The sequence below is a fragment of the Notamacropus eugenii genome, chromosome 4 (assembly GCF_028372415.1).
Source record: "Notamacropus eugenii isolate mMacEug1 chromosome 4, mMacEug1.pri_v2, whole genome shotgun sequence".
Taxonomy (NCBI): domain Eukaryota; kingdom Metazoa; phylum Chordata; class Mammalia; order Diprotodontia; family Macropodidae; genus Notamacropus; species Notamacropus eugenii.
The window spans coordinates 425,330,048-425,355,788 of record NC_092875.1 but is presented as its reverse complement, the minus strand read 5'-3'; the positions used below and the strand labels follow the sequence as shown (position 1 = coordinate 425,355,788).

The 25,741-nt window shown below is 38.6% G+C and overlaps 1 protein-coding gene across 16 annotated transcripts in view; it reads left to right on the top strand.

Annotated features, from left to right (window-relative positions):
- SPEF2 (sperm flagellar 2) overlaps window positions 1-25,741 on the top strand; it is a 289,696-nt gene that overhangs the window by 195,501 nt on the left and 68,454 nt on the right. For 9 of the 16 annotated variants that reach the window (XM_072605828.1, XM_072605829.1, XM_072605826.1 and 6 more), the window contains 4 exons: window positions 8,095-8,214; window positions 9,790-9,928; window positions 15,056-15,285; window positions 24,532-25,724. In XM_072605828.1, coding sequence (XP_072461929.1) covers window positions 8,095-8,214; window positions 9,790-9,928; window positions 15,056-15,285; window positions 24,532-25,724 — 1,682 coding nt within the window. The remainder of the gene's footprint in view (window positions 1-8,094; window positions 8,215-9,789; window positions 9,929-15,055; window positions 15,286-24,531; window positions 25,725-25,741) is intronic. The other 7 variants (XM_072605832.1, XM_072605837.1, XM_072605838.1 and 4 more) reach the window with 1 other exon arrangement.

The window sequence follows — 25,741 nt, the reverse complement described above, 5'->3', positions numbered from 1 at the left end:
GAGTATAACATTACAATGATCCCTATCAAGTTTTATTTTTATTAGATTTTATTCCATCAAATGGTTACAAAAATTTTAGACTCTAAATTCTGTCATCCATCATCTTAGTTATCCCTCCTAGCTTTTTGTCATCTGAAAATATTATGAGCTTACCACCTATGCCTAAAAGACTTTGATGAGAATGGGTCGAGCAGAGATCTCTGGGGAACTCCAACAGAGCCCTCCATCCAAGTTCACAGAGAATTGTGAACTTCCATTCTGTGGTTCCAGCAATTCCAACCATTCTGACTCCATTAAGCAGTACTACTTTCTATCTCACCTTTCCATCTTATTCATAAGTTATAGCAAATATATGAGAGACATTAACAAATATTTTGCCAAAAATCCAGGCAAAATACACAGCTGTCAAACCCTGTCAAAAAAAGAAATGATTAGAATCTGGCATCACATTTTTTTTATATAAAGTCTTGCTATCTCATTATGATCACTTCTCCCTTGGCTAGATTTTCACTAACTTTTCTCCTTTTGCAAGGAATTAAAGTTAAGTTCTTTGATTTATATTTTACTTTGTACATAGTAAGCATTTCACAAATGCTTCATTCATTGGTTCCTTCATTCACCAGTATATAATCAGAACCACAGACCTCAAAGGCTGGAAAGGATCTCAGCAGCCATCTAGTCAAACTCATACATGAAAGGAATTCCACTATCACATGCCTAACTAACAAGTGGTTATCTGGACTCTGCTTGCAGCCTTCCAAGATGAGAGAACTGACCACCCCTTGACAAATTCACTTTTGGATAGCTCTACTTATGACATCAAGCCTCAGGTGTTCCTCATTGAAACTTCTGCTCTATTCCTGATTCTTCCCTCTGGAGTCACATGCAACAAGTATGATTTCTCCTTCACATGACAGTCCTTAAAATATTTGTAGATAGCAATTGTGCTCCTGAGTCTTCTCTTTATCAGTTCTTTTGACCATTTCTCATATAAAAGAGATTCAAGTCTCTTCACCATCTTGGTTGTCCTCTTCTGAGAACTTTCCAGCTTATCAACATCACTTCAAAACCGTGGTGGTCAGTACTGAACATCATTCTTCAGATGAAATCTAACGTGGGCATAGTGTGACTCTATCACCTTCCTTTTCCTGGAAACTGTGCCCTTTCTAATGCAACCTAAGATCACATTAGTTTTTTGGGTTGTGGCATCACAATGTTGACTCCTGTTGAGTTTACAGCTCACCAGAACTCCTGGATCTCTTTCAGAGCAACTTCTGTCAATACATGCCTTCCCCAGCTCCAGTCCTTTTCTTTGTGAAGTTGATTTTGTGATAACCAAGTGCAAGACCTTGTATTTATCCCCATTGCATTTAATCTTATTAGATTCAGCCTAATGCTATAACCTATCTAGGTTAACCGATCCTAGGATAGAATAACCTATCTAGGCGAGCTATATCCATAGCATTCTACTCATCTGCTAGTTTAGTAATCCTGCCAAAAAAGGGAATGGCAGGATCTAGTCTTGATGAAGCCATATTTGATATCACTGTTTCTCTTTCTAGATGCTTACCAACCATCTCTTTAATGATTCATCCAGTCATTTTCCCAAGAATTAAAGTAAAGATCACTGGTTTATAGATTCTGTTCTCTTAACCTTTTTTACATAAGGACATTTGCCCTTCTCTATTCTTGTGGCACCTCTCCTTTTTCTGTATCACCGACAGTAGCTCAGTAATTATATCTGCCCATTCTTTCAGGATGCAAGAATGTAGTTCATCTGGGTCAGGTGACCTTAATTTAGCTAGAGCAAACAGTTACCATCTTACCATCTCCTTGCTTCCTTTTGAACGTTAACTTCCTGTTAGTTTTGTTGTCATTTCAAATGTGAAAATCATTCTCTTTTGCAGAGAAAAGAAAATCATATGTATATATGTGTGTATATATACATATACATATATTCATTTACATATGTATATATACACATATGTGTATATATGTGTGTACACACACACACACACACACACATAAAATTTGGTTGGTTGTTCTTTCTTGTTCTTCATTCTCAAAGAGGACTAAAATAGCATCTTTATGCTAGAGTCGTTTCAGTGTGTCTGACTGTAGCTGATCAGACCTGTATGAGCTCAGAATGCTCTAACATAGGTCAGACACAAATAGTCCACGTGAATATTTGGGTTGGATTCTCTAAATTTGCACATCCTGCATTTCCTTTGTGCTGTTTCAGTTCTATTTTGCTCCTAGAGCACAGCACCTTCTCTGATGTGGACACGCCGTGCTGAGCAGTCTTGTGCCAATGTCTCCCATGTCACACAGACTTGAGAGTGTCCTTGTATTGCTTCTTCTGCCCACCATGTGAAAATATGTGTGTGTGAATTAAACAGAAAAGGTCATATTCCTTCTTTGATCCTCCTTTTTTTCCACAATATAGCTTTGAAAAAAAAATCTTTAGTGTTGGCCTTAGCTTCTCTTACCAGCCTCAGCCCATTCTGAGTTTTATTACTTCTCACACTATTTTTACAGAAATGTTCTGTACTCTTTTTATATTCAGTTCTCTGTTCCTCAGCCTTGCTTACATCTTTCATACACTTCTTTATAAAAATCTGATTGATGTGGTTTCTGTATATGCACATTGGTCTTTTCAGACAAATCCCATTTTCTCTCCTCATTGGAATTGCTTCCTTTTCTGCCTTCAGAATTTCATTCTTGAACTTCTCTTCTCCCCGTGGCATGGATTTCTAACAAGGGATTTTACTCCATGAAATTCTCTCTGTTTTTTCTTTGAACTCTTTGAAATCTGCTTTCTCCGAGTCTGTAGTGCATGTCAAACCTGCCCCAATTTTCTCTTCTTCCTGTCACAAACTCTAGGATGCCATCATTATTTATTCCCAAGATTCCCATCATGTACACTCCATTTGCCAATTCCTCCTTGTCAGTGTGAATCAGACCTCTAATGTAACTTTTTTCTAGATTCCACCTCTTTTGAAGGATGGAGTCCTCACCAAAACATGTCAATTAGCTGATCTACTTTTGACAGAGAGCTCCAGCAGATGTCTGGTTAATTGAAGTTCCCCATCATTACCATATCATGCCTCCACAAATGCTGAGTTTGTGATTTGTCTTCCAAATTCATCTATTCCTCTTTCTGTCCAAGTGGTCTGCAATATACTCCAATAACAAAATCACTTCTGTTTCCCCCTCCTTTGACCTTTACTCAAATGCTATCCATCGTGCTTTCCCCTCTGGTTCCTGAGTTTCCTCATGTGAGTATAGAACTTGACCCCATTTCTCCCCTTGTGTTTATTCTACTTCTTTTGGATAAGGTATATCCTTACAGAACCACAGCTGTCGTGGGAGTCATGGTACCATGTCTCAGTGATATCTGTGAGATCACATTTCTCCCTTATTTTGGGACCTAAACTTTGGGCATTTGTATTTAAACTCCTGAGGCCACAGATTTTACCACTGGCCCCTTATCCCCTGTAAGTGTTCAGGTGTCCTAGTTCCTGTTCTTCCTTCTTTGTGTCTGCTCCGTAAAGGACCTAATTTCAGGATACACATAGGCAATCTTCTCCTCCCATCCCTTCCTAAAACACTTTTGATTAGGTGTGCAAAAAACTCTGGCAAATAGTTCTTAACAGCTTTGTTAGGTATGCTTGACGCTTTTGTTTGTTTGTTTTTAAGAGCTATTTTTCCTTTATTCAAGTAAATTATTTTAAATGAAATACAAAATGCTGGGCCAGCCTAGCAATGGCACAGTCTGCTAGCATGACAGCTCTCTGGCATGCTGGATTCGATGTCTCCATCATCTGTCTAGGATGAGTGTCTCCCCAGTGATTCTTCAGGAGGTGGAATCCACCCCCAGCATCAGCAGGGGGCCAAAGATATTGGCAATCCTAGAGGCTTACAGGACATCATTCAGATATTCCTCCTATGCGGACTACCATTTAAAAAGTCACTCCACTGTTCTGATAATCATAGAACCCCACTCACTACACAGTTTCTGTTACAAAATTAACAAGGACATAAAGTAGTAAACATTTTTCAGCCAAAATCAGCTCACTAAATAAAATGAAGGAAGGGAAAACAGGAAGAGCATTTTTTGGAATTTAATTTCCAATGGATTAAAAGTCAGTGTCAGAAGATGTTCCCTTTGCTATCTTTACTTTTATACTATAAGCCATGATCCAGAACTCCAAATCTCATTCTCAGGCAGCACATCCTTGTCATCTGTTCATTACCCAAATTAATTTTTCTTTTCACTATCTCTTGCTTTAAATTTTCAAGTGAGGAAAACAGAGTCTGTGCCTCTATGAACTTCAGTTTCTTACCCAAGACTTCCAAATGGTTGACAATACTTTTAGGCTCTTTCTAGAGGTATCACATATGGCCATGTGACTCACCAGAAGAAGGTAGTTGCCATCTGCTTTAAGAAATCTCGGGAATTTCTTAGATTCAATCCTCAAGAAAACAGAAGTCATCTCTGTTGTAATCATGTTGGCAGACAGATGCTTTGGTGCCCTTGTAAAAAGAATCAACAATTTTTCCTTCTTTCTCTGCCCATTACTGGGTGATCTTTCAACTGAAAGCTTCTATATCTGTACTGTTATTCTTAGGGCAAGCGGCTTCTTCCTCTTTTGAGTGTCCAGCTCTATCATCTTTTTAGGCAGAGTCTCCAGTCTGTTTCTAAGTTCTGATTGTACAGGTGCCCTTTCCTTTCATTTTCTCTTCTTTATTACACTTCCATTTGCCATCATTATGACAAAGGCCAGGTTTTGCCTCATCTACCCCTTTGGTGCGCTTGTGAAGTCTTGCTTCTGTTTCCTTCGTGAACTCTTCATCTTGTCTAAAAATTCAGAGTGCAGAGAGGCATTTTTCCAGTTCCCTCAGCTTACGCTGGATACAAGTCACTGTGGCTGTTTATAATTCAGCCCTATGCATATGATTAAAACTTTTTTACAGTCAATTTTTAACTTTTAAAAAGTAAATTTTTTCAACCAATTTGCCTTGCCTAGAAATCCACTCTGTCAATTCATTTGCCATTCTGTTTGTTCTACCTACTTTTTCTTACTTTCCTTGCCTTGCTTGTTTTACCAGCTACCTTCTCCTTAACTTTCTTGAACCTGATTCTTCAAGTTCCACTTGAATCCTCTTCAGTTTCCTAAATCCCTCAATATCCCCCTTAGTTGTCCTTCAGAAGTAGAAGCCAGGTCAATAACTTAGAGCTTCCTCTTTCAGTTTTTTTTTTTGGTTCATCTCACATTTTGCCAAATTTCTTCTCCTCAGATTCAACCTCTGCCCTACTTTAGTAATCCAGATTCCTACAAGTCACTTACACTATTTCCTTCTCATTATTCAGTTCAGATCTTTCTCTCTTCTCATATTCTTCCTCCTACAGTCTTCCATAGAAGCCTCTTCCCTGTTTTTGAAAATGAGGTCATTTGCCCTTGGTCCATCCTGTGTCATGTACCATAAATGGAACCGTAACTGCTCCCCGTGTGTCAGCAATCACGTACACAAGTGCTTTTGGTACTCTGGGGTACCCTTCCTCCGTGCCTGCTGACTTAGATTTATCCAAACCTTTAGTCAGTTTCTCTCTCTCTCATGTGAGGATCAGATAGAGAATAAAAGTTTCACTTAAGAAGTGGCTATCCATTTTTTTAAGGTTATAATAAATCATGATTACAGCAAGTTGAAAAAAACAAAAGTATTAACTATTTTAACTTTGGAAGAAAACAAGCATTTATTAAATGCCTACTGTGTGCCAGGCATGTGGGCAAGTGCTTTTGAAATATTTTCTTATTTGATCCTCACAATAACTCTGTGATGCTGGTGCTATGAGTACATCCCAATTTTACAATTGAGGAAACTGAGACAAACAGAAGTTACGTGAATTACTCAGGTTGAGATAGCTAGTAAATATCTGAGACTGGATTTGAACTGAAATCTTCCTGACTCCAGGCCCAGAGCTCTATCCATTGGCAGAGAGAGAGAAAGAGAGATTTGGGGATAAAGGGATAGTGAGAATGAGGAGACAAAGATAAACAGACAGAGAAATTGTGTGTGTGTGTGTGTGTGTGTGTGTGTGTGTTCCAGCTGTTGACCTGGTTCCTAATTACTAATCATTACTATGTAGTGTCTACACACCAAGCTCATGATTAAATGATTCATCCATTCCCTCTCTCTCTGGGTAGTCTATAGTATTTTGATAATATCAAAGCTTCTGTTTCTACCTGTTGATTTTCATCCAAATGTTTTCTATCATGCTTCTGCCCCACCCCACCCAACAACAACAAAACTCTGGGGTCTGAGATTTTTTTCATGAAACTATATCTTCTTAACTCATAATATCTGTCTTCTTTCCTCTCCTCCTGCACATTGCGTCTACTCTGTTTCTTTTTAATAAGGTGCCCCCTCCTTCCAGAGTCATATTACAATCATGAGTCACTTCTGAACAAGTTTCTTATGATATTCAAGATGTCAATTTTTCCTCAAGTTCTCCATTATTTTCCAAAGATTAAAGTCAATAATTATAACGTTACCATTCCTAATTACCTCTTGAGTACCCTTCGTATAATCTGACTGGACCTTGAGAGAGACAGAAATTCATTCAAAGTGGCTAAGTGCTCTTATTCCCTCCCAGTGATGTTCATTCTTTCTTTTTCCATTTTAGAATACTAGTAACAATAGTTAATATTTATATAACACTTACTATGTCCCAGGTCTTGTTTTAAGCATTTTATCTCATCTGATCCTCACAACAACCCTAAGAAGTAGGTACTATTATTTTCCCCATCTTACAGATGAAGAAACTGAGGCAAACAGGAGAGTAAGTGACCTCCCCAAGGTCACAAAGCTAATAAGTGTGTAGCCCTGCATTTGAACTCATTTTTTTTCAACTCTTGATGATACCACTCTAGTTCAAGCCCTTATCATTTCTCCCTTGGATTGTTGTTTCTCCAGCTCTAATTCATCTTCCAGAGGTTCAGTTGACTAAATCTTTCTAAAATGTATGTTGTACCATGTCAGCCCCTCTGCTCAGAAATCTTCAGTGGCTCTCCATTACCTCTAGGATAAAGGACAATCTCAAACTAACAGCCTGCTTAGGCTTGAATCCTAGATTATAATAAACAGCTTACGCAAGAGTTATGGTTATAATGACATCTGGTTTATTGAAATGATACACAGAAATAAGTGTTATTCAGCAGCCTACTTCATACCAGATGTAGGCATACAATCTCTGAATCTATATCTTGAAGCGCTGTGCCATGAGCAGAGGAGAGCCACTAATGTACAGCTCTGAATGGTTGTTGGCATCTTTATGCCAAAGCCTAGAGTGATTTAAGGTCCTTTGGGGCAGAAGAACTTTTATGTTTTATACCCTTTAGAGACTAGATGGAAAAGTATTGTGCAGCTGAATCTCTTCCAATGGGATTTCATGACAGGGAAGTTCCCTTGGAATGGAAAAATAAAGCTTCCTAACTCATCAGAAGACTTACCTCAAGGCAATATCGTTGCTTACTGGCCTTGCACCAAGAACAATTAATGGAAGATGTCAGGAGCTCAGATCAAGCAGGATGCATGCTCCCTTTCTCCAGGGGAGTGAACAGTCAGGTGTAGAAAGAAGTTAATTCCTCTAGCAGAAAATCAATTGGAGCTAATTCTTGGAAAATGGAAACAAGAAGACAAGCAAAATCCAAGGTGTGAGTAGAGGACTAGTGCCTATGACCAGCACCATCAACTCTCTGTGACTCAATTTGTTTTGTTTTGGTTTTTTTGGCAAAAATACTGGAGTTATTAGACATTTCCTTCTCCAGCTTATTTTTACTGATAAGGAACTTAGGCAAATAGGGTTAAGGGACTTACCCAGAGTCACACAGCTAATAAGTGTCTGAGGCTGGATTTGAACTCATGAAGATGAGCCTTCCTGATTGCAGGCCACATGGAAGTGATTAATAAATATTTGTTGAATTTAATTGTTTAATAACTATGTACACATATAATATATGTAGATATATATGTGTGTGTGTGTGTTTAAAAAATCTGAAGTTTACTCAAAACATTTTGCCTGCTCTGCAGCTGCATCTCCAGAAGTCTCTCCTGTGGTTCTGACACCAGAGGAACTGGAAGAGCTGGAAAAGAAGAAAGAACTGAAAATTAAAATAAAGGATGAACATCTTGCGGCCCTTCAGTGTGAAGGTACATAGCAACCACATCATTTTCACAGAAAAACAAATAAATACTCACTAAACTCACAAATCATAGAGGAATCCTAAAGAGGGTTGGTTAACCTGTGTCAACACTAACCTGTGCAACACTAGATTGCAAAGTGAACAATTCAATGCCATGCTTGTTCTGTCTATGCAGGCAAAACAATGCGTGGCTAAAAAAATAAGAATTCTTAGTGACTTACTTGAATTGAAAAAAATGATAAAGATTATTTTTTTAAGATTGAAAAGTTAAAATGTGATAGCTCTTCAAATCCATTGACAATATGAGTACTGGCAGTAACATTTGTTGGCCATTCCGTTGGTATTTCATCTTTCCAAGTGACAACTCAGGCTCCACATGTCCTTTTGACTTGTCTGATGTTTTCCCTAAATTGGATTTTGAATTGAATTTGGTGTCACAATCTTGCTCTAACCTCAGAGGAGGATGTAGAGGTATTAGAAAGGGAGAGTCAGGCTGTGGAACAGGTGCTGAGATTCACCAGCCAGAGAAGGAGACTGAAGGGAGGTTTAAAGAAATGGGGTGAATTACAATGGGAATTATTTAGATCTGCAACTAAGATGGAAAAAATTCCTAATGGAGGATTCTTAGACACTGAAATTTAGTTCTTAGGAGTTAAAATTGTAAAATTCCCCTCTTTGAAGACCAGTAAGAAAGGAGAAACGGCCCCTGGGGCAGGGCTGATGGGAAATTGTTAGGTACTTTTCTTCCTAAAGCTGATTAACAGGTTGCCTCTTTGATCTTGAAATTCTGGGAACCAAATGAAAAAGAAGGATTTCAGAGAGACCAGAAAACAGAGCCAAAATACCCTAATCTTTTACAAATCATTATAGCCAGTGGTTTAGAGACTAAAGTCATCAAAGTGCAGGATTAGGGGGTGGAGAGGGGGAAGGGTCCTGACCCAGCTAGTCCTCTTGATACTTCCTGGCTTCTTCCCAACATCTACCCCAAAGTTCAAAGTAGGAGGAGTAGAGAAATGGTTGAAGTCGGATTCCATGCTTCCATTCTACTGCCCAGTCCTACCCTGAATGATTGCTATGGCTCTCTACATCCTACCCATGGCTCTTTTGTGCGTCATGTGCCCCTCTAACCTTTGAAGCCTGTAGGACTGCATCATCCACAAGGCTGCTACAGTTCCCTTAGTGAACCTTTTGATTGCAGAAAACCTAGCAGGAGCACAAAGTCACAAGAACTTACCCAGTTGCCTCCCTGTGGTTTTAAAATAGTGAAACAATCAGGATAGTTCTTATATTTCCATTTTTGCCTTCTCACTTCAGAACTGACTCCAGAGGCTGAGCATGTCATGTAATCCAGAAAAGAATGAAAACCAATGCTGGTTTTAATGCAAATATCTTTCTATACTTTGCTTCTCAATTAAATAAACCAAAGTGGTTCAGAAGTTAGGAGAGCTGCTTCTTGTTTATGAGAACACATGGCTGTGTGTTCAAATCCTCACCATTTGTTTCAAATGATTTTCATTCACTTGAAAATATGTGTACGTATTATTCAAAACCACCCCTCCCTGACCTCACTTTTTAAATGCAGCACAAGCAACCCAATTCCGGCTTGAGCTAATCAAGGCAAAGGCCCTTGCTCATATGGAAGAACTTCTGAAAAGGGCTGTGGATGTTTACAAACTGATGGACAAGTGGCTGGGAGCCCGGTACCTGGCGGAAATGGCAAGGTAATGCATGGCTAAAAAATAAGAAAGAATTCTTAGCAGCTTACTTGAATGGAAAACTTGACAAAGATTATTCTTTAAGGATGAGAGTGCAAAATGGGATAGGTTTTAAAATCTATTTACAATATCAGCATTAGCAGTAGCATTTGTTGGCCATTCCGTTGGCATTTGATCTTTCCAGGTGATGACTCAGGCTCCAACTGTCGTTTTTCAAACATGAATTTTTAGAGGATGCTGATGAATATGGCTTTCTCATTACTTGATCAGCATTTGGGGTGAAAAGTCAGACAAGAAATTTCCTGAATTTCTGAATATTTTATACCATTATAAATAACAGATCAAGAATGATAGCATTTTAATGCTTGAAAGGATCTTAGAGATCATCTGGCTAAACTCCCCTGTTTTGCAAATAAGAAAATTAAGATCCAAAGCTAAAGACTATCCGGTGAGAAGCTAAGGATGCATTTGCATAAATCTAACCAATTAAGTTGGTTGACTTGCTTAGAAAATCCCCACTGCTGTTTTATAGACAATTTCATCCTATCAATTATCTGAGGAAATTCTAGAGGCCTGGTATATTAGAAGACTTGAGTCCTAGTTTCAGCAGTGCTATTAATTAGCTAGGTGACCTTGAGTTCATATTTTCCAGCCTCAATTGCCTCATGTGTAAAATGAAGATTTGGGGATGAGGTCATTTCAGAGGTTGCTCCTAGCACCACAGTGCTGTTGATCCTTCGAAATGCAAATTTCACAATACCCATATGTGGCATTTCAATTCTGAAATTCTGGACATTTTCATGTGCATGGGATCCAACCAAGTGAATGGTGTTCTCAAATTCAGCTGCCAACACAAATCAGTTTGTCATCTTTTTGTTGTTGTTGTTGTTGTTAATAATTGCCACTTGCTGAAATTTCTACTCTAAACTCTTCATGATACATTTGCAGAGCTATAGACTCCAAAGCAAATGGAACATATCACCTTTCAGTCTATTGGCTATACCACAGCTCTAACTGAAAATGAATAACTCATTAGCCTTGAAGTCTAAATGAAGTCTAAATGGACTTTTACTATCCATAAATAATAATTGGTTCAGTGTGCTGCGTACTACTTTCAGGTGATGGAGAATCTTTTTTTATAACATGAAAAGTTCTTTTCCACATTGCCATTCATCCAACAAATAATTATTTATTTAGTGGCTACCAAGTGCTAGGTGCCAGAGAAAGAGATGAATTTTAGATAAAATCTGGTTTTTCTCCTTTTGGCATTCACAATCTATAGAAGATAAGAGATTTAAACACAGATCTTCAGTAATATAAAACATGCTTTGAAAAGTACATTGGAGAGGTACACACAGAATGCTGTCTGAGGTCCAAATAGGAAGGTCATTACTGATAGAGGGTCAGGAAGCTTCCTAGAGAAAGCAACATTTAAGATGGACTTTAAAGGCCTAATAGATGGTACAGTGAATAATGCCACTCCTGGATTCAGGAAGACTCGTATGGCTTCAACCACTTAGTGCTATGTGACCCCAGGTAAGTCACTTAATCCTGTTTGCCTCAGTTTCCTCATCTATAAAATGAGCTGGAGAAGAAAATGTCAAACCACTCTAGAATCTTTGCCAAGAAAACCCCAAACAGGGTCATGAAGAGTTAAACATGGCTGAACAACAACAACAAAGAAATTCAGCTAGAAGGTAGGTGTTTCTGAATTGGTTGTAAATACCATGAGCAAAGGCACAGAGAAGAGAGAGCACATAAGGAATGGTCAGGGGAAGGGGAGAATGATAGGATCATAGATTTAGAACTGGGAAGGACCTTAGAGATCATCTCATTTAGCCCTTTCTTTTGAAAATGAGGAAACTGAGGCTCAAAGAAGGGAAATGCTTTAGCCAAAGCCACAAAGGTAGTGCATGGCAGTGCCAGAATTAGAACCTAACTCTTTTGACTCCCAATAACATTCAAGGCCTGGTCCTAGTGAGGCAACTAGGTGATGCAGTAGATAGAGTATTGGGCCTGAAGTCAGGAAGACCTCGTTCAAATCCAGACCTAGGCTGCATGACTTTGGACTAGTTACTTAATCACTATCTTCTCAGTTTGTTTAACTGTAAAATGGGGATAACAAGCACCTACCTTGTAGGTTTGTTGTGAGGATCAAATGACATAACTGTAAAATGCTTAGCATAGTTCCTGGCTCATAGGAGGAACTATATAAGTGCCAGTCATTATTATTATTTTATTATATTATTATTAATATAATTATCATATATATAACATGAATTATAATGTCATATATGTATATAATTATCATCATTTCAGTTTGGTTGTTACGTGGAAGGGAAATTTAGTATGAGACTAAAGGTTAGAGCAAAACCAGACTTTGAATGCTAAGAAAGATTTTCAGCTTTACTTGGAGGCCACTGAAAATTTTTGTGTAAAAGAATGACTTGCAAATGCTAGTCTCTTATTTAAACATTCTGTGCAGATTGTGCATTTATTTTTGCCCTCCCCCCTCCATTTGAAGATATACATATACATATATGTATGTATACAACTGTAGATGAAAAAGCTGGTTATCTTTTCGGTACTGAATACTTACATTCCTCTGTGGGGGTCTCGCTTTTAAATCCAGTTTAGGGTATATTGACCAATCTTTTCAGCCTACATGCATCCTCTAGTGAAAGTTACTGCGGCTCCCATTCTTTGGGCTTTCTCCTCATTCAGTAACAAACCTTGCTGCCCAGTTCCATGCTAGTGACTCACTGATGTCCCACTAGGTGGTGCTGGCCTTTTCGGTTACCTGATTACTTTGAATTTGACTCATCAGTCAACTCGGAAAGGTCCCCATGCCTCGTCTTCTAAGTGAATTCAGTACCACTCTCAGTCTCTTGAAGCAGGAACCAGTGAAGTAATCCATCATGTCCGAGAGATTTATCAAGATACAATGATTTGACCTTCTTGAAATTATTGCCTCATTTTAAAAATTGAAATAATAATAATAGTCTTAACTCCCTCACAGGTTTTTTATAGGTCTTACAACTGCTTCTTACCACACATTTTTTTTTAACAGCTGCCACCAAGTCAAATGTCTAAGTTTAATTTGCCTTATTAATGTTTTCTCCATCTCTTTCTTAAGTCTAAAAATCAGCCAAACAGTAAATCAAATCCTAATTGGTAGCATTGGCCATAAATGCTAACATTAAAAATGTAACAGTTGGTCTCAAGACCTGGTTTAAATTGTTCTAGTATTATCTCTGGACTTAAATGAAATTGTGTTTAAAGAGTTTTGCAAACCTTAAAGTGGTATAGAAATGTCAGATGTCATTTCAGAAAAAAGTTAACAATTTTCCTTTTTAGAAAATGAGTACATTTGTGTGCCTATGTAATATAATACATGTAATATACATGTGTATATATACATAAACATACATAAAATATGTCTGGTTTACTATGTACTGAGGTTTGCTAATGTTCTGAAATGTCACTGTCTATCTGGCTTCTCAAAACTCAACATCTCAGGCTCAGCACAGCAGCAACTTCTCTTACTCCACATTGGTCAGCTGCCGCTCTGATACCCCAGCAACCATGTTAAAGGGACCTTCAGTTGGCATCAATCTTGATATCACTTATTCCTGTGTGGTAATCTTCCAACATGGTAAAATAGAGATCAGTGCTAATGATCAAGGAAACAGGACCACCCCAAGTTACACTGTCTTCAACGAGAAAGAATATTTCGTCATTGATGCTGCAAAGAATCGGGTTGCAATGAATTCCACCAACACAGACTTTGATGCTAATGTTTTGTTGGTTGCAGATTTGTTGAGGCAATTGTACAGTCAGTCATGAAGCATTGGCTTTTCACTCCAGTGAGCAATACAGGCAAGCCTAAAATCCAAGTAGGATCCAAAGGTTAAGTGACTTGCCCAGGGTCACACAGCTAGTAAGTAGCTGAGGCCAGATTTGAACTCAGGACAATGCGTCTTCCTAACTCCAGGCCTGGCACTCTATGCACTATAGCATCACCTAACTGCCCATTAATCTCTAATAAGTGTCATACCTGAGGCACGAATATAGACCTACTGGCTATGAATCTGGTCTTTCCATTAAAAACCATTCTTTGTCTACTTATTCCGAGAGCCACATGATTGATTGCAGCCCTGGTGATGATTATGGAGCTGTTTGGAGGTTTCACAGTTGCTCACCTGTGCCATGGTACATTTTGAAAACTATACCTTAGTTGGAAAAGCAGTACATTGGAGTGGATGGAAACCTGGTTCCAGAGCTAGGAAGGCCTGGATTCAAGTCCTGCCTCTCACACAAACTGGTTGTGAGACCCTATGCAGGTCACTTAACTTCTCAACCCCTTGGGCAGTACTTGGAGACAAAAGTGTCAGAGCAGAGTGGGTTTCCTCACTAGGAATTTTCTAGAACCAATGAATTTAAATGCTCTGTTTACAAAACAAAGACAGAAAAACTTTAGATGACATTGACACGTGGTGACAACAATTTACATTAGACGTAACTCTTCTTGATATCCTATGAAGCTTTACAGTGTTCCTGTTTATAATCTTAATTGAATTTATCCTTTAAAATGATTTGATATGATTTGTTACCTGAAAGAAATTCTTAGAGTGCCATTCTTATTTGATCAGTCTCTCTGGATATGATATCAACTCATATTACCTTATTGTTTAATAAACTGTATTTATATGGAAAGAGAGGCACAGTGCATAATGGCTGAAGGGCCATGGGTTCAAGTCTTGTCTCTGACACATACTAGCTGTGTGACCATGTGTTATACTTTTCCTCTCAGTGCACCCCCAGCAACAATCTAAGCTTGTGTATTACAGAAACATTACCAATCTACATTTCCATATCAGTGGTTTCTTAAAATTGGTGAAATCATAGGTCTCTTTTTTAAATTGTATAAAAATTATTTTATACTTGTATAAAATGCATAAATTATAAAACTCATTATCCCCCTAATTCTTACTTTAGTGTGCATATCAAAGTATCTTAGCTAGAAGATGCACTTTGACTTGCAGGATGTGTCTGTTGTATAAACATCTAATATTATTCTAGCATTTTTTAATAGAGAATTACATTTTTGTGTATTATTTTCTTTCTGGGCAGTGTGGAAAAATTAACTGAAGTGGCTCACTACCACATTGAAACATCCACAAGGATTCAACATGAACTTATTTTAAATGGTGAAGACTTCTACATTAACGGCGATGTGAAAGTCTTTCCGGATCCCGCTCCTCCCATTCGGCCTCCACCTGTGGAGAAAGAAATGAACACTTACCTCACTATCAAACAGCTCAACACCCTTCGAAAAGAGTTTATGGAGATGGCACCTAAAGGTAGGGGGAAAAGATTATTGACCCAGGCATCTCCGAGGAAAGCTAAAATTCATCACTACATGGTTATTTCTTTGAAGAGACAGGTAAAGTTTGCTCTGTGGGACTAGTTATTATGAAGCCAAGCAAATAGGACTCAGTTCTCCTTTGTTTCAAAGGGACACTTGTACCGAACTTGTCCTTCAGGATTGGGGAAATCAAGTTCAGTTATACCTTATATACCTTAGAGTGTGAGTCTATGCAGATGTGTGCTGGGGCTCAAGAGAATTGATTGCTAGATGCTCAGTGCAAGCATTTATGCCTCTGAAATCAGCAAACACGATAAATTGGGTCTGGATTTATTGTTGTTGTTTTTAATTGTCAAGACTTAAGATGGTGGTGGAGGAAAACATGAATAAGGAAACTTAACTTAAAAGGGAATCCTGCATACATTCTCCACCCACCCACCCACCCCCCTCTGCTGATTGTTAAACATTTACCAGCATACCCCTGGGTATGTGTCCTAAGGGCACTGTGGCATCTGCATGCATCTTTGTAGCTTCAAGTCTGACCTTTTGCATCAGAAAGCTACTGATCATATATGTCGATTCCCTCAGTTCAAATATGCAGATGTACAGATCAGGTAAGTGATGATTGTCTCCTTTTATAGATAGGAAAGGAAAGGCAAAAAGAAGTTAGGTTCCTTCATTCTGGATCCTGTCTGTGCTAACTCCTAGCCAGGCTGCTGCCAATTACCTTCACCTACTTCACCCTGTTTCTTTTTAAGATTCAGAAATAATCTCCTTAGAAAATCATAGCTCTTTCCAGTATAGCCAGCTGGCCAGCACATTTCACACCTAATATATCCACACAAAGAGTACTACTTTTCCCTTTTCTTAGATTCCTGCTTAAGCCAGAGAGAAGAAGGGAAAGAGAATAATCCTTTATACAGCACCTACTATGTTCCAGGCACTTGTGCTAAGCTCTTTACAAATGATCACTCATTTGAAGAGATGTGATATTTTCTTAAAGGGGTTAAGTGGTCACAGGGCTTGTAAGGTCTTGGACTTAAACTTGGATGTTCTGACTCCAAGTCTAATGTCCTTTACACTGCAATAAGATATAACTAATTTTCTGCTTTCAGAAAAAAAAATTGTAATTGGGAAGAAAAGGCAAATAAGTACATGAGTAAGCACTAGAGAATATAAATAACTTTAAGAAGAGAGATTACAGACGTCACATGTGGCATCAGGAAAACAAAACTAGTAACCAGTGTGGTGGGGAGGTTGCTCAGAGAAGAAGACTTCTTGGGAAATTTGCATATATTTAAAGGAAATAAGAGATGTGGACTATCAGAGAGGCATCTGAGGGCATCTGAAGTAGGAAAATGGAGTAGCCAAGGAAGTAGTAAAAAATAGTAGCCATGTATGGTACAGGAAGTGAGGAGGGACTGGCTTTGTGTTTCCACTACCCTGGCTGCAGAAACTATAGGACAAAGAAAGCAGAAAGAAAGTGGCTCCTAGGAAAGAAGAGGGCCTGAGTTAGAGGAGCAGGGCTGCCTGGCTGTGCTCAGCTCTCCCGTTAGTAAAAGCAGCAGAACTGAAAGGTAAGAGCAGTTAGGAAGCTACCTGGCCCTCTGCAGTTTCTGGGAACTGATAAGCAATGATGAAACTGAAGAAAACCGTTTGTTTTATTGTAGCTTGATTAGGACGTTTTGGGAAATAGGAACCATGTGTTTTGGAGGTTTTGTTTAAAAACTATAGAGGAATAAAAAGAGTGAATGTTGCTTGGCCCTAGCCCAAGGTCATGCCCGGGAGCTCTCTGTCTGCTGGCTGCCTTCGACATTCAGCAGAGCTCTGCTCTGGCCTCTCCAAAACCCCAGTCGCTCTCAGGGAAGTGCCTGGTTTGTCCGTCTCCCCCAGTGGTAGAGTAGAAATCCTCAGTGGCCTCGTTGGCTTTACGATATCACCCATTCACTTTTTAAGTCAAGTGCTTGCTTATAGTTGTTTTCCTCCTATAATTTAGAAAAAGGAAAGGGAATGAAGCCTTTGTTTTGCACTCTGCAGAATTCTGTAATTCCAAAAAGTCCTATTAGATGAAGTGCTATTCATTGTGAAAGAGGAAATGTAGAATGATAGTTTAAAACTAGTAACTTTCCTAATCCTTGCAAAACATTTTAAAATATAGATATGGAGAAATAAGTGTTTTAGTACTTCTTCATCCATGCTGCCATAAGCATCATAATACATTAATGGAATCTCTTTGGTTTCTTGGAAATATAATGAAACATACTTCTCTAAAAAAAAAATGACCGATTTAGTATTACTCACATGGTGTACCCTCAACAGGGCTTTTAAAGTCACATTTACAAGGAATGCTAATGTAACTCAACTACTTCTTGACATTTGTGTTCCTGTGACACTAAATTACCCCATTTTCTTAAGAAAAGGGTTTTATTTGGTTAAAGTGAGTAAACGCCTAAGAATGTTTACATGAGATGGTAGGTATCCGATGCTTTAGCTACTGAAGAAATTGTTAATGCGTGTGATTTAACCCATTTGAGTACCAAAATTAGTCTTTATATAAAAACTTAATTTACAATAATGCTAAATAGAAGTTCATAGAATCCTAGATTTAGAACTAAAAGGGAGTTCAGAGGTCATTTAGAGCAATTCCCTTCCCCCATTTTTTAGCTAAAAAGAATAGGTCAGAGAGGTTAAGTGACTAGACGCATGAACTAGGATTTGAACCCAGGTCCTCTGAGTTATTCCAATTTCCTTTTAATGGTTTAAAAAAAATGTCAATCTGTTATTCCAAAGGGATTTTTAAAAAATGATTAAATAATAGAGTCATAGATCTATACCATCTAGCCCAACCCCTTTATTTTACAAATAAAAAACTGAGGCCTAGCGGGGCCAAATGATTTCTCCAAAATGACAAAAGTAATCAATAAGTGGCAGAGCCAGGATTCAAACCCAGGTCAGCTGACTGTCCTTCTTACCCCATCACTCTGCCCTCACGTTTTCATTGGTCACATCCAACGCTTCGTGACGTCATTTGGATTTTCTTGGCAAAGATACTGAAATGGTTTGCCATTTCCTTCTCCAGATCATTTTACAGATAAGGAAACTGAGGCAAGACATGCCCAGGATCACACAGGTACCATATGTGTCTGAGGTCGGATTTGAACTCAGATGAGACTTCAGGCCTGGGACTCTATCCACTGAACCACCTACCTGCCCTTGTGTCCCCTCAGATGTATAATTAGAACTATAGGTAAGACAGTAATGTAGCCAGAACAAAAGGTAACTGGTAGAATCTTACTGCACTAGTCCATAGTGCTGGAGAAGGCCTCCTGCACACTGTACGGACCTTCAGTGAAGGATGTACAGACCACAGACATAGGGTGTACCTCTTCCCACTATCACATGCTGTGGCATATGAGTATGTGGAATGAATTGTGAAAATCTTACTGTATTTGTGTAGTTCTCAACACCTAAGAAAGTCCCAGAAATTTAGAAATTGGAAAACTTATTAATCAGTTCCTCCAGCAACTCTCCCACAAGCCACCTCCTCTCTCTCTCTTTCCTATACCCCCTTTCATACCCTTTCAGGAATTTAGGAAGGATATAATAGAGTATCCATCATTTCCACTTTTTTCTTTGCTCTTCAAATGTTATTGTGAAACTTCTCATTCTGTTTCATTTCAATTTTTCTCCCATAAAAATGAATTTAGGGTGTCAGAGTGACAAATGTAGTATGTCTAAAGCAGTGCTCTCCCTTGCATTATATCAAAGCAAATAGAAATTTATTTCTGCATGGTCCAGTTTTATCTCAGAGTTAATTCCTTGGAGTTACCATTTCAGGGCTGATTGCCTTCATATTGTCACCAACCAATACCGCTGTTACCTAGTGAAAGATGGAATTAGGATGATGTCAGTTTGTTCTCCTGCTCCCGGTGCTTTCTGTTCCTTTCTGCCAGACACTGATTCTCCCACAACCATTTTTACCCTGATCATCACCACCTTTTAGTCGGGGCTCAAGCAATTTAACTCAATTTAAAGGCTCACAGAGAAAATTGTAAGCTGAAAAAAAAAATTTAATAACTCTAGGAGATCTTGAAGTGAGGGCCATTGTGAGCTAAATAGTACCAAATCGATTAATTCCAAGAAACTTAATCTCTCAAAGAGAGGGTAGACCAGTGCCATAAAAGTGTATCTCAAACCTTGTGATCCAATCATTTCATGCAGCCTAGACAAAGCAGCCCTTGGGTAAAGCCCCCATAGTTCATGGCAGACAGCATTACAGTGGGATGCTTTGAGAGCTTAATGGACCAAGCACATAAGCATTGAAAGACTATCATAAGGAGCACCACAGTGCATCCTGTGCGTAGCAACATCTTGTCTCCAGATATCGAGTGCTAAGTATTTCGTGTAGGCTGACTCTGATAGAATAAATGTGTCACCTGAAAAAGTCAGAACACTGCGATCTGTTCTTTTGCTCCAGTGAATTCTCCCCAACTTATTGAGGAGGTTTGTGTGTGGTTTCCGCACAGAATTTATTCAGTAGGAATCTGGATCTTTGGGGGAAAAGAACATAACTTTTCAACCTCTGGTATCTGAGCCCATGAGGTATCTCAAAACAATGTGCACTCCCCAAATACTTCCAAGATCTAGAAACTATTGACCCAGACCAAGGAAACATAGAAGAGAGAAGGCTCAGATGTCATCAAGGCTCTAGCTGTCACTAGCTTTGTGACCTTGAGTCATTGACTTATTCCGTGCCTAAGAACTCATGCAGCTTAAAGTATAACAGTAAGAACTTCCTTAGTTACAATAAAAGTCCACCTCAAGAGGCTCCCCATCTACATATGCAATGCAGTGAACCTGGGTTTAAATTCTACCTCTGATCCTTATCATTTAATCTCCCTGGGTTTCTGTGAAATGAGAAGTTTGGACTATATGTTTCCCTTTTGGGTCACTTGAGAACGGTGAAGTATTTAGCTTGGAGAACCTAGTAACTTCACTACCAGCAAAGCTTGACTTCTGGCAAGAGTAGATGATCTATATTTCATCTAGATCAAAGTTCTATCATAGTTCTAGAACCCTGTCTTAACCAATTAATCTATGGTCTCAGTTATTCTACTAGGAAGTCCATGTTGGGAGACCACGTTTTATTGTTGCAACTCCAACATGTCTATGGGTTGACCATTTGGTTTTCAGCTTCAGTTGACACTGAGATATCATACTCAGTTGTGAAAAAGATAGCTGTGGGAAAATGGTCTTTGGATGCCTTGGAGAGCTTTGAAATAGTAGGGATACTCTTATAGGTAGGAGCTTTCTGGGGCATGTATATCTAGGGGAAGCTGATAAGAGACAAAATGGACATCAGCCTGAATCTAGTAAATATGGAACTTGTTCAGTATTTAGGTATGTATAGTATTTTCATTCTCATTTGGTTATTGTCTAGACCAGAGGCATCAAAACATAATAGTCTCAAGCCACCTGAACCAAATTAAAATGTAATGGAGAAATAGTTAATGAAATAAATACAAATACAATAGGACATAGATAATGTTAACAAGGGTTTTCTAAGTCAATAAGAAACTCACAAGGATCTTTATGTGTGATCACTGGCCCATTTCTATTTGAGTTTGACAACATTGGTTTTAGATCATATGTCAAAACCAGAGTTACAGCTTGGTCTTTTACTGTCACATAACAATTCCTTGTAAGAAATATTATTACTCCCTCCCCAAACTATATTGATAAATCATGTTTTAAAAATCACTCTGGAATGACCTCCCCCAATATACTATGGTGTCATTTCCTCTATACTTCATTGGTTGTTTTAGGAGTCATTATGATCCTGTGAACTCTTCTACCTTTAACCCTTGGTAAAAAACATGCTGGCAATGATGATGATGATGATGATCGTATAGATAATTAAAGTAAACATGGATAACCACCTTTTGAGAAATGGGACAACTTATTGTTGTCCATTATCTATACCAAGCATTCATTACCAATGATGTGTTTGTTTGTTCCTTTTTCATTTAGAGAAATAAATGATATAAGAAAGTTATATTGAGAATTATGGAGACTAGGAAAAAGATCTTTTTAAAAAAATCTCTCAGAATCACAAAAGTTTAAAGATAAAAATGACCTAAGGGATCATTTTGTCTAGCCTCCTCATTTAACAGAGGAGGAAACAGAGGCCCAGAGAAGTTAAATGGGTTGTCCATGGCTGCAGTGCCAACGAATGACGAAGGTCAAGAGAAGTCAAGGTTCTTGCTTTGTAAACAACTGTTCTTTCCACCACACTAGGCTGCTTTTCCTTTAGGATCAATCGTTTTTCATATGACTTCATACATTTATGTATGTGTAGCATTAAAGTTGTCATATTGTGACTTCTTTCATTTATTCTGTATATCAACAAGCCCTTATATAGACGATGGCTTTAAACAATTCATATTTTCTGCAAACATCAAGTAACTAAAGAGAAGCAAAAAGAATCAGTAGTGACAACTCCTAAAGGGGAAACTGGGAGGTTCCATTGCCTTCTCTCACCTAAGTGTTTCTTGGGCTTTGGGTTCTGGGACCTTTAAAAGAGAAAGTGACAATAGAGTGGCAATAATACACATTTGTAGGAAGCAACTGGGTTCAACAAATGCAGTCAGTATCTGCCCTGTACAAGATACCCTGCTAAGTGAAGTACTGAGGGTACGGAGATTAAACAGCAGCAGTAGCAGCAAAATCTCTGCACTTATTAAGGATCTTAATATTCTACTTGAAAGTAGGGAATGGGGAGGAGGAGCATAGACCAAACATATATATAAAAGTAAGGATGTTAGAAGGAAGGCTGTGATGGGAGCAAAGAAGACAAAGTTTTCTAAGAAAATCTGAACAGGAAGAACACATGAGGATGCAGGGGAAATAGCTGGATTTGGAGTCAGAAGACCAGCTCTTCTACTTACTCTCAGTTTGAAATTGGGCAGCACATTTAACCCCTCCAGGTCTCAACTTCCTTATCTATAAAATGAAAGGACTAGATGCCTTAATGTCTAAATTTTCTTGGAGTTCTACATTTTAAGCCCCATACTTTAGCCTTAATAATTACTTCACTTACACTATCTGAAGCTTGCAGAAATCAATAAGGGGGGGGAAAGATTTTTTTTCCTCAGGAAAAAAAAAGAGTAGAACAAAAGAGAGCAATTCACTTCTTCTCAGTAGTAAAACCTTTAAAATGTATTAAGGAACAGCTGGATGACTCAGTGGATAGAGCACTGACCCTGAAGTCAGGAGGACCTGAGTTCAAATCCTATCCGAGACACTTGCTAACTGTGTGACTCTGGGTAGGTCATTTATCCCAGACTGCCTACAAATAATAAAATAAAATGTATTTAGCATTTTATAAAGCTATATGCAGACACGTTTTAGTATAAGACATGGTACCTAGCAATAAGGACTTTTAAACCTAGTTGGGGAGAACATGACATATTGAAGAAACCTCTTCAGTATTTCAAGGTTCTAGTGTGATTCTTACCTCCACCAACAGATTTCAAACCCGATGATTTTCATGAGTTCCATTGGCCAAAATATTCTTTATCCTTCATCCATCCTTAGGAAGAAACTCTTCAATGTGGGCTAAATCCCTGGGGTCTTGGGACAAAAATAAGCAATCCTTTACTCTGCTCATACTCCAGTCTCTTGCAGTTTTACAAATCCAGGACCACCTCCATGTCATGATGAAGCAGAACCTTTGTGGAGGATGGCATATGTGTCAGCATTATATGTGTGGATGTGTGTTTGTGTTGCTATGTAATGGGGTAATCAGCCATACAGTACAATTATAAAATAAGATATAATAAAATGTTCAGTGGAGATAATTATTCTGAGTATTTAGGAAAGGGGTTTGGAGTCATAAGGGTAAACTTCATGGAGACTGCATTACTTGCACTAGACCTTGAATTATGGATGACCTTTGGATAAAAAGGGAGAAAGGCAAAGAGCAGACAGGAACATTATGGTCAAATGGACGGAGGTAGAGATAATTATAATACATATTAAGTTATTTGACGAGTCAAATAAATTTAAAAACAAGGAGAAATAAAAGGCTGAGTTTTCCCAGTGAAATATGTACAACCACAACAAAAGCAAACATGATTGAATAATCTTTTGTCCATTTGTTTCTCCAGCTTCTACACGTTAGCCCCTTACTTACAGGGACCTTGAATTATCTATCCTAGTTGTTCAGCAGCCTGTCTCCGTGTGTAAATTGGACCAAAGGAGACATCTCAGGTTTTTTTTTTCCTTTTCTAGATTCTTTTCTCTAGCAAGATAGAGAAATTGAAAGAGTGCCTTAAATATTCAAGTATATAAGGTACATTTCAACATTAATGTAATAACTCATGATCTCCACAAAATCATCTCCCTTCCATATATCTTTAATCAAAAGTAATGACACTGTCCTAGTCACCTAGTCTTGAAATCTTGTCATCTTTGACTCTGCTATGTACCTAGCCCTCTACACAGAGTCACTGAGTTTTGTTACCTTTTCTTTCATAATGATGGTTGCATCCACTCCTTCCTTTCCTTCCTATCATTACCCTCGAGTCCAATCTCTTACGTTTCCCCTGTGTCCATTTTCTGTCCTCTCCTTTCCATCCTGGATGTTCCAATGAAATTGATCATATTCCCTTGCTCAAAAACTTTAGTGGTTCCTATAAGATAAATTTAAAATGCTTCAGCCTGGCATTCAAGGCACTCCATGGCCTGGCACTGGCCTATTTTTCAGTCACCTTCTATAACCTGACTACACCAACACATCTTTAGCCACATTGATTTATTCACTCTCTTTGGAACATGGCTTGTACTTTTTTTCGTTTTTCTTCAAGCCTTTGCTTATGTTCCCCACTGCCTGGAATGCTTACCCCCATCCTTTCCATTTATCCAAAATGTATCCATCCTTCATGGCTCAACTTAAACCCCACATCATCCCTAAACATTTTAGCATGAAGTGATCTTTCTTGGTTCTAAATTCCTGTAGCACAGGTATACGGATCTTCTTAGAGTCTTTGGACCTGGGGAGAAACTGACTGACTCATGGGGAATTCCTAATTATAAAAAGAAAGGCAAATATTAAAGTGAGGGGAAAATATAAAGTTAAAGGTTTAAGAACTAAATTATCTTGTGGCATCATTGTAGAGAAAGTATCATGACAGTAGAGATTATACATGCTTTATTTTTAATTTACTGTCTGAAACTGTAGCCAAAACACCATGGAAGTATTTTAAAAAAGGAGAAAATTCAGTTGATACCAGAAGACATGCTGAGGAAAAGAAAAGACTGAAAAATCTTGACTATTACCTGCCTAAGCGGAATAACCAATTTTTGAAAATTTGGCTAAAAAGATACCCCTGGCTGGTGTATGATGACAGATCAGACCTAATGTTCTGTGGCTTGTGTCGCAAACATGGGGTGAGCTCAGGAGGAAACCAAGTCAGTTTTTTTTATGGCACCAACAACTTTAGGACTGAATTTCTCCAGGCACATGACCACAGTGAGGCTCATGCCAAGGCTTCTCTAGCAGAAGTAACAGGTGTCTCCACCCTGACTGATGCTGCCAAAGAGCAGCTGTTGAAGAGTAGGAACAAAGTAATCCTGGGAAGAGTAGAAAACCTCTTCAGGTCATGTCATGCTCTTGCAAAGACTGGGCGTCCCCTCAAGGACTTGGTCTGGATGTGCACATTGGATGATATGAAAGGTGTGGATGTGGGCCCACTATTCAGAACTGACAAGTCAGCCAGGACTTTTGTCTACTTCATTGCTGAAGTGGAACGCAGATCACTGAAAGAGAAACTAGAAAAATGTAAGTTCTTCTCACTCCTCAGTGATGGTGGAACGGACAACATCACAGAAGACACCAAAGTTGTTTATGTACAGTTTGCATATGAGGGCAAAGTCCATTGTCAGGTTGTTGGAGTTCAGACTGTGGACAAGCTTGATCCTGTAGCAATAAAAAATGCCATTGAGAAAACACTTGAGATAAATCTTCAACTAAATCTGTCTAGCAAAGACTGGTCCAAAAAACTAGTCGGGTTTGGGAGCAATGGTGCAGCTGTCATGGCAGGAGAGAACAATAGTGTGGCCAGGCTTTTGAAAGAAATCCAGCCATGTGTTCAAACAGTCCACTGTTTTGCACACCAGCTTGAACTAGCTTACCAAGAAGCATTGCAGAGCATCCAACTATACAATACTGTGAATGATCTTCTCCAGAATGTGTATTATTTTTACCATGACTCACCCTCAAATAAAAATGCTCTAATAGCCACCTTTGGAGACCTTAAAATCCGCCCTGTGATTCCTTCTCGAATTGGCAGCAGCAGATGGCTACCTCGTTTACAAACAGCTCTCCAACTCTTTCTCAAGGGATATTCTGCAATTGTCAAGCAACTAAGAACAGTAAGTACTTTTGAGAT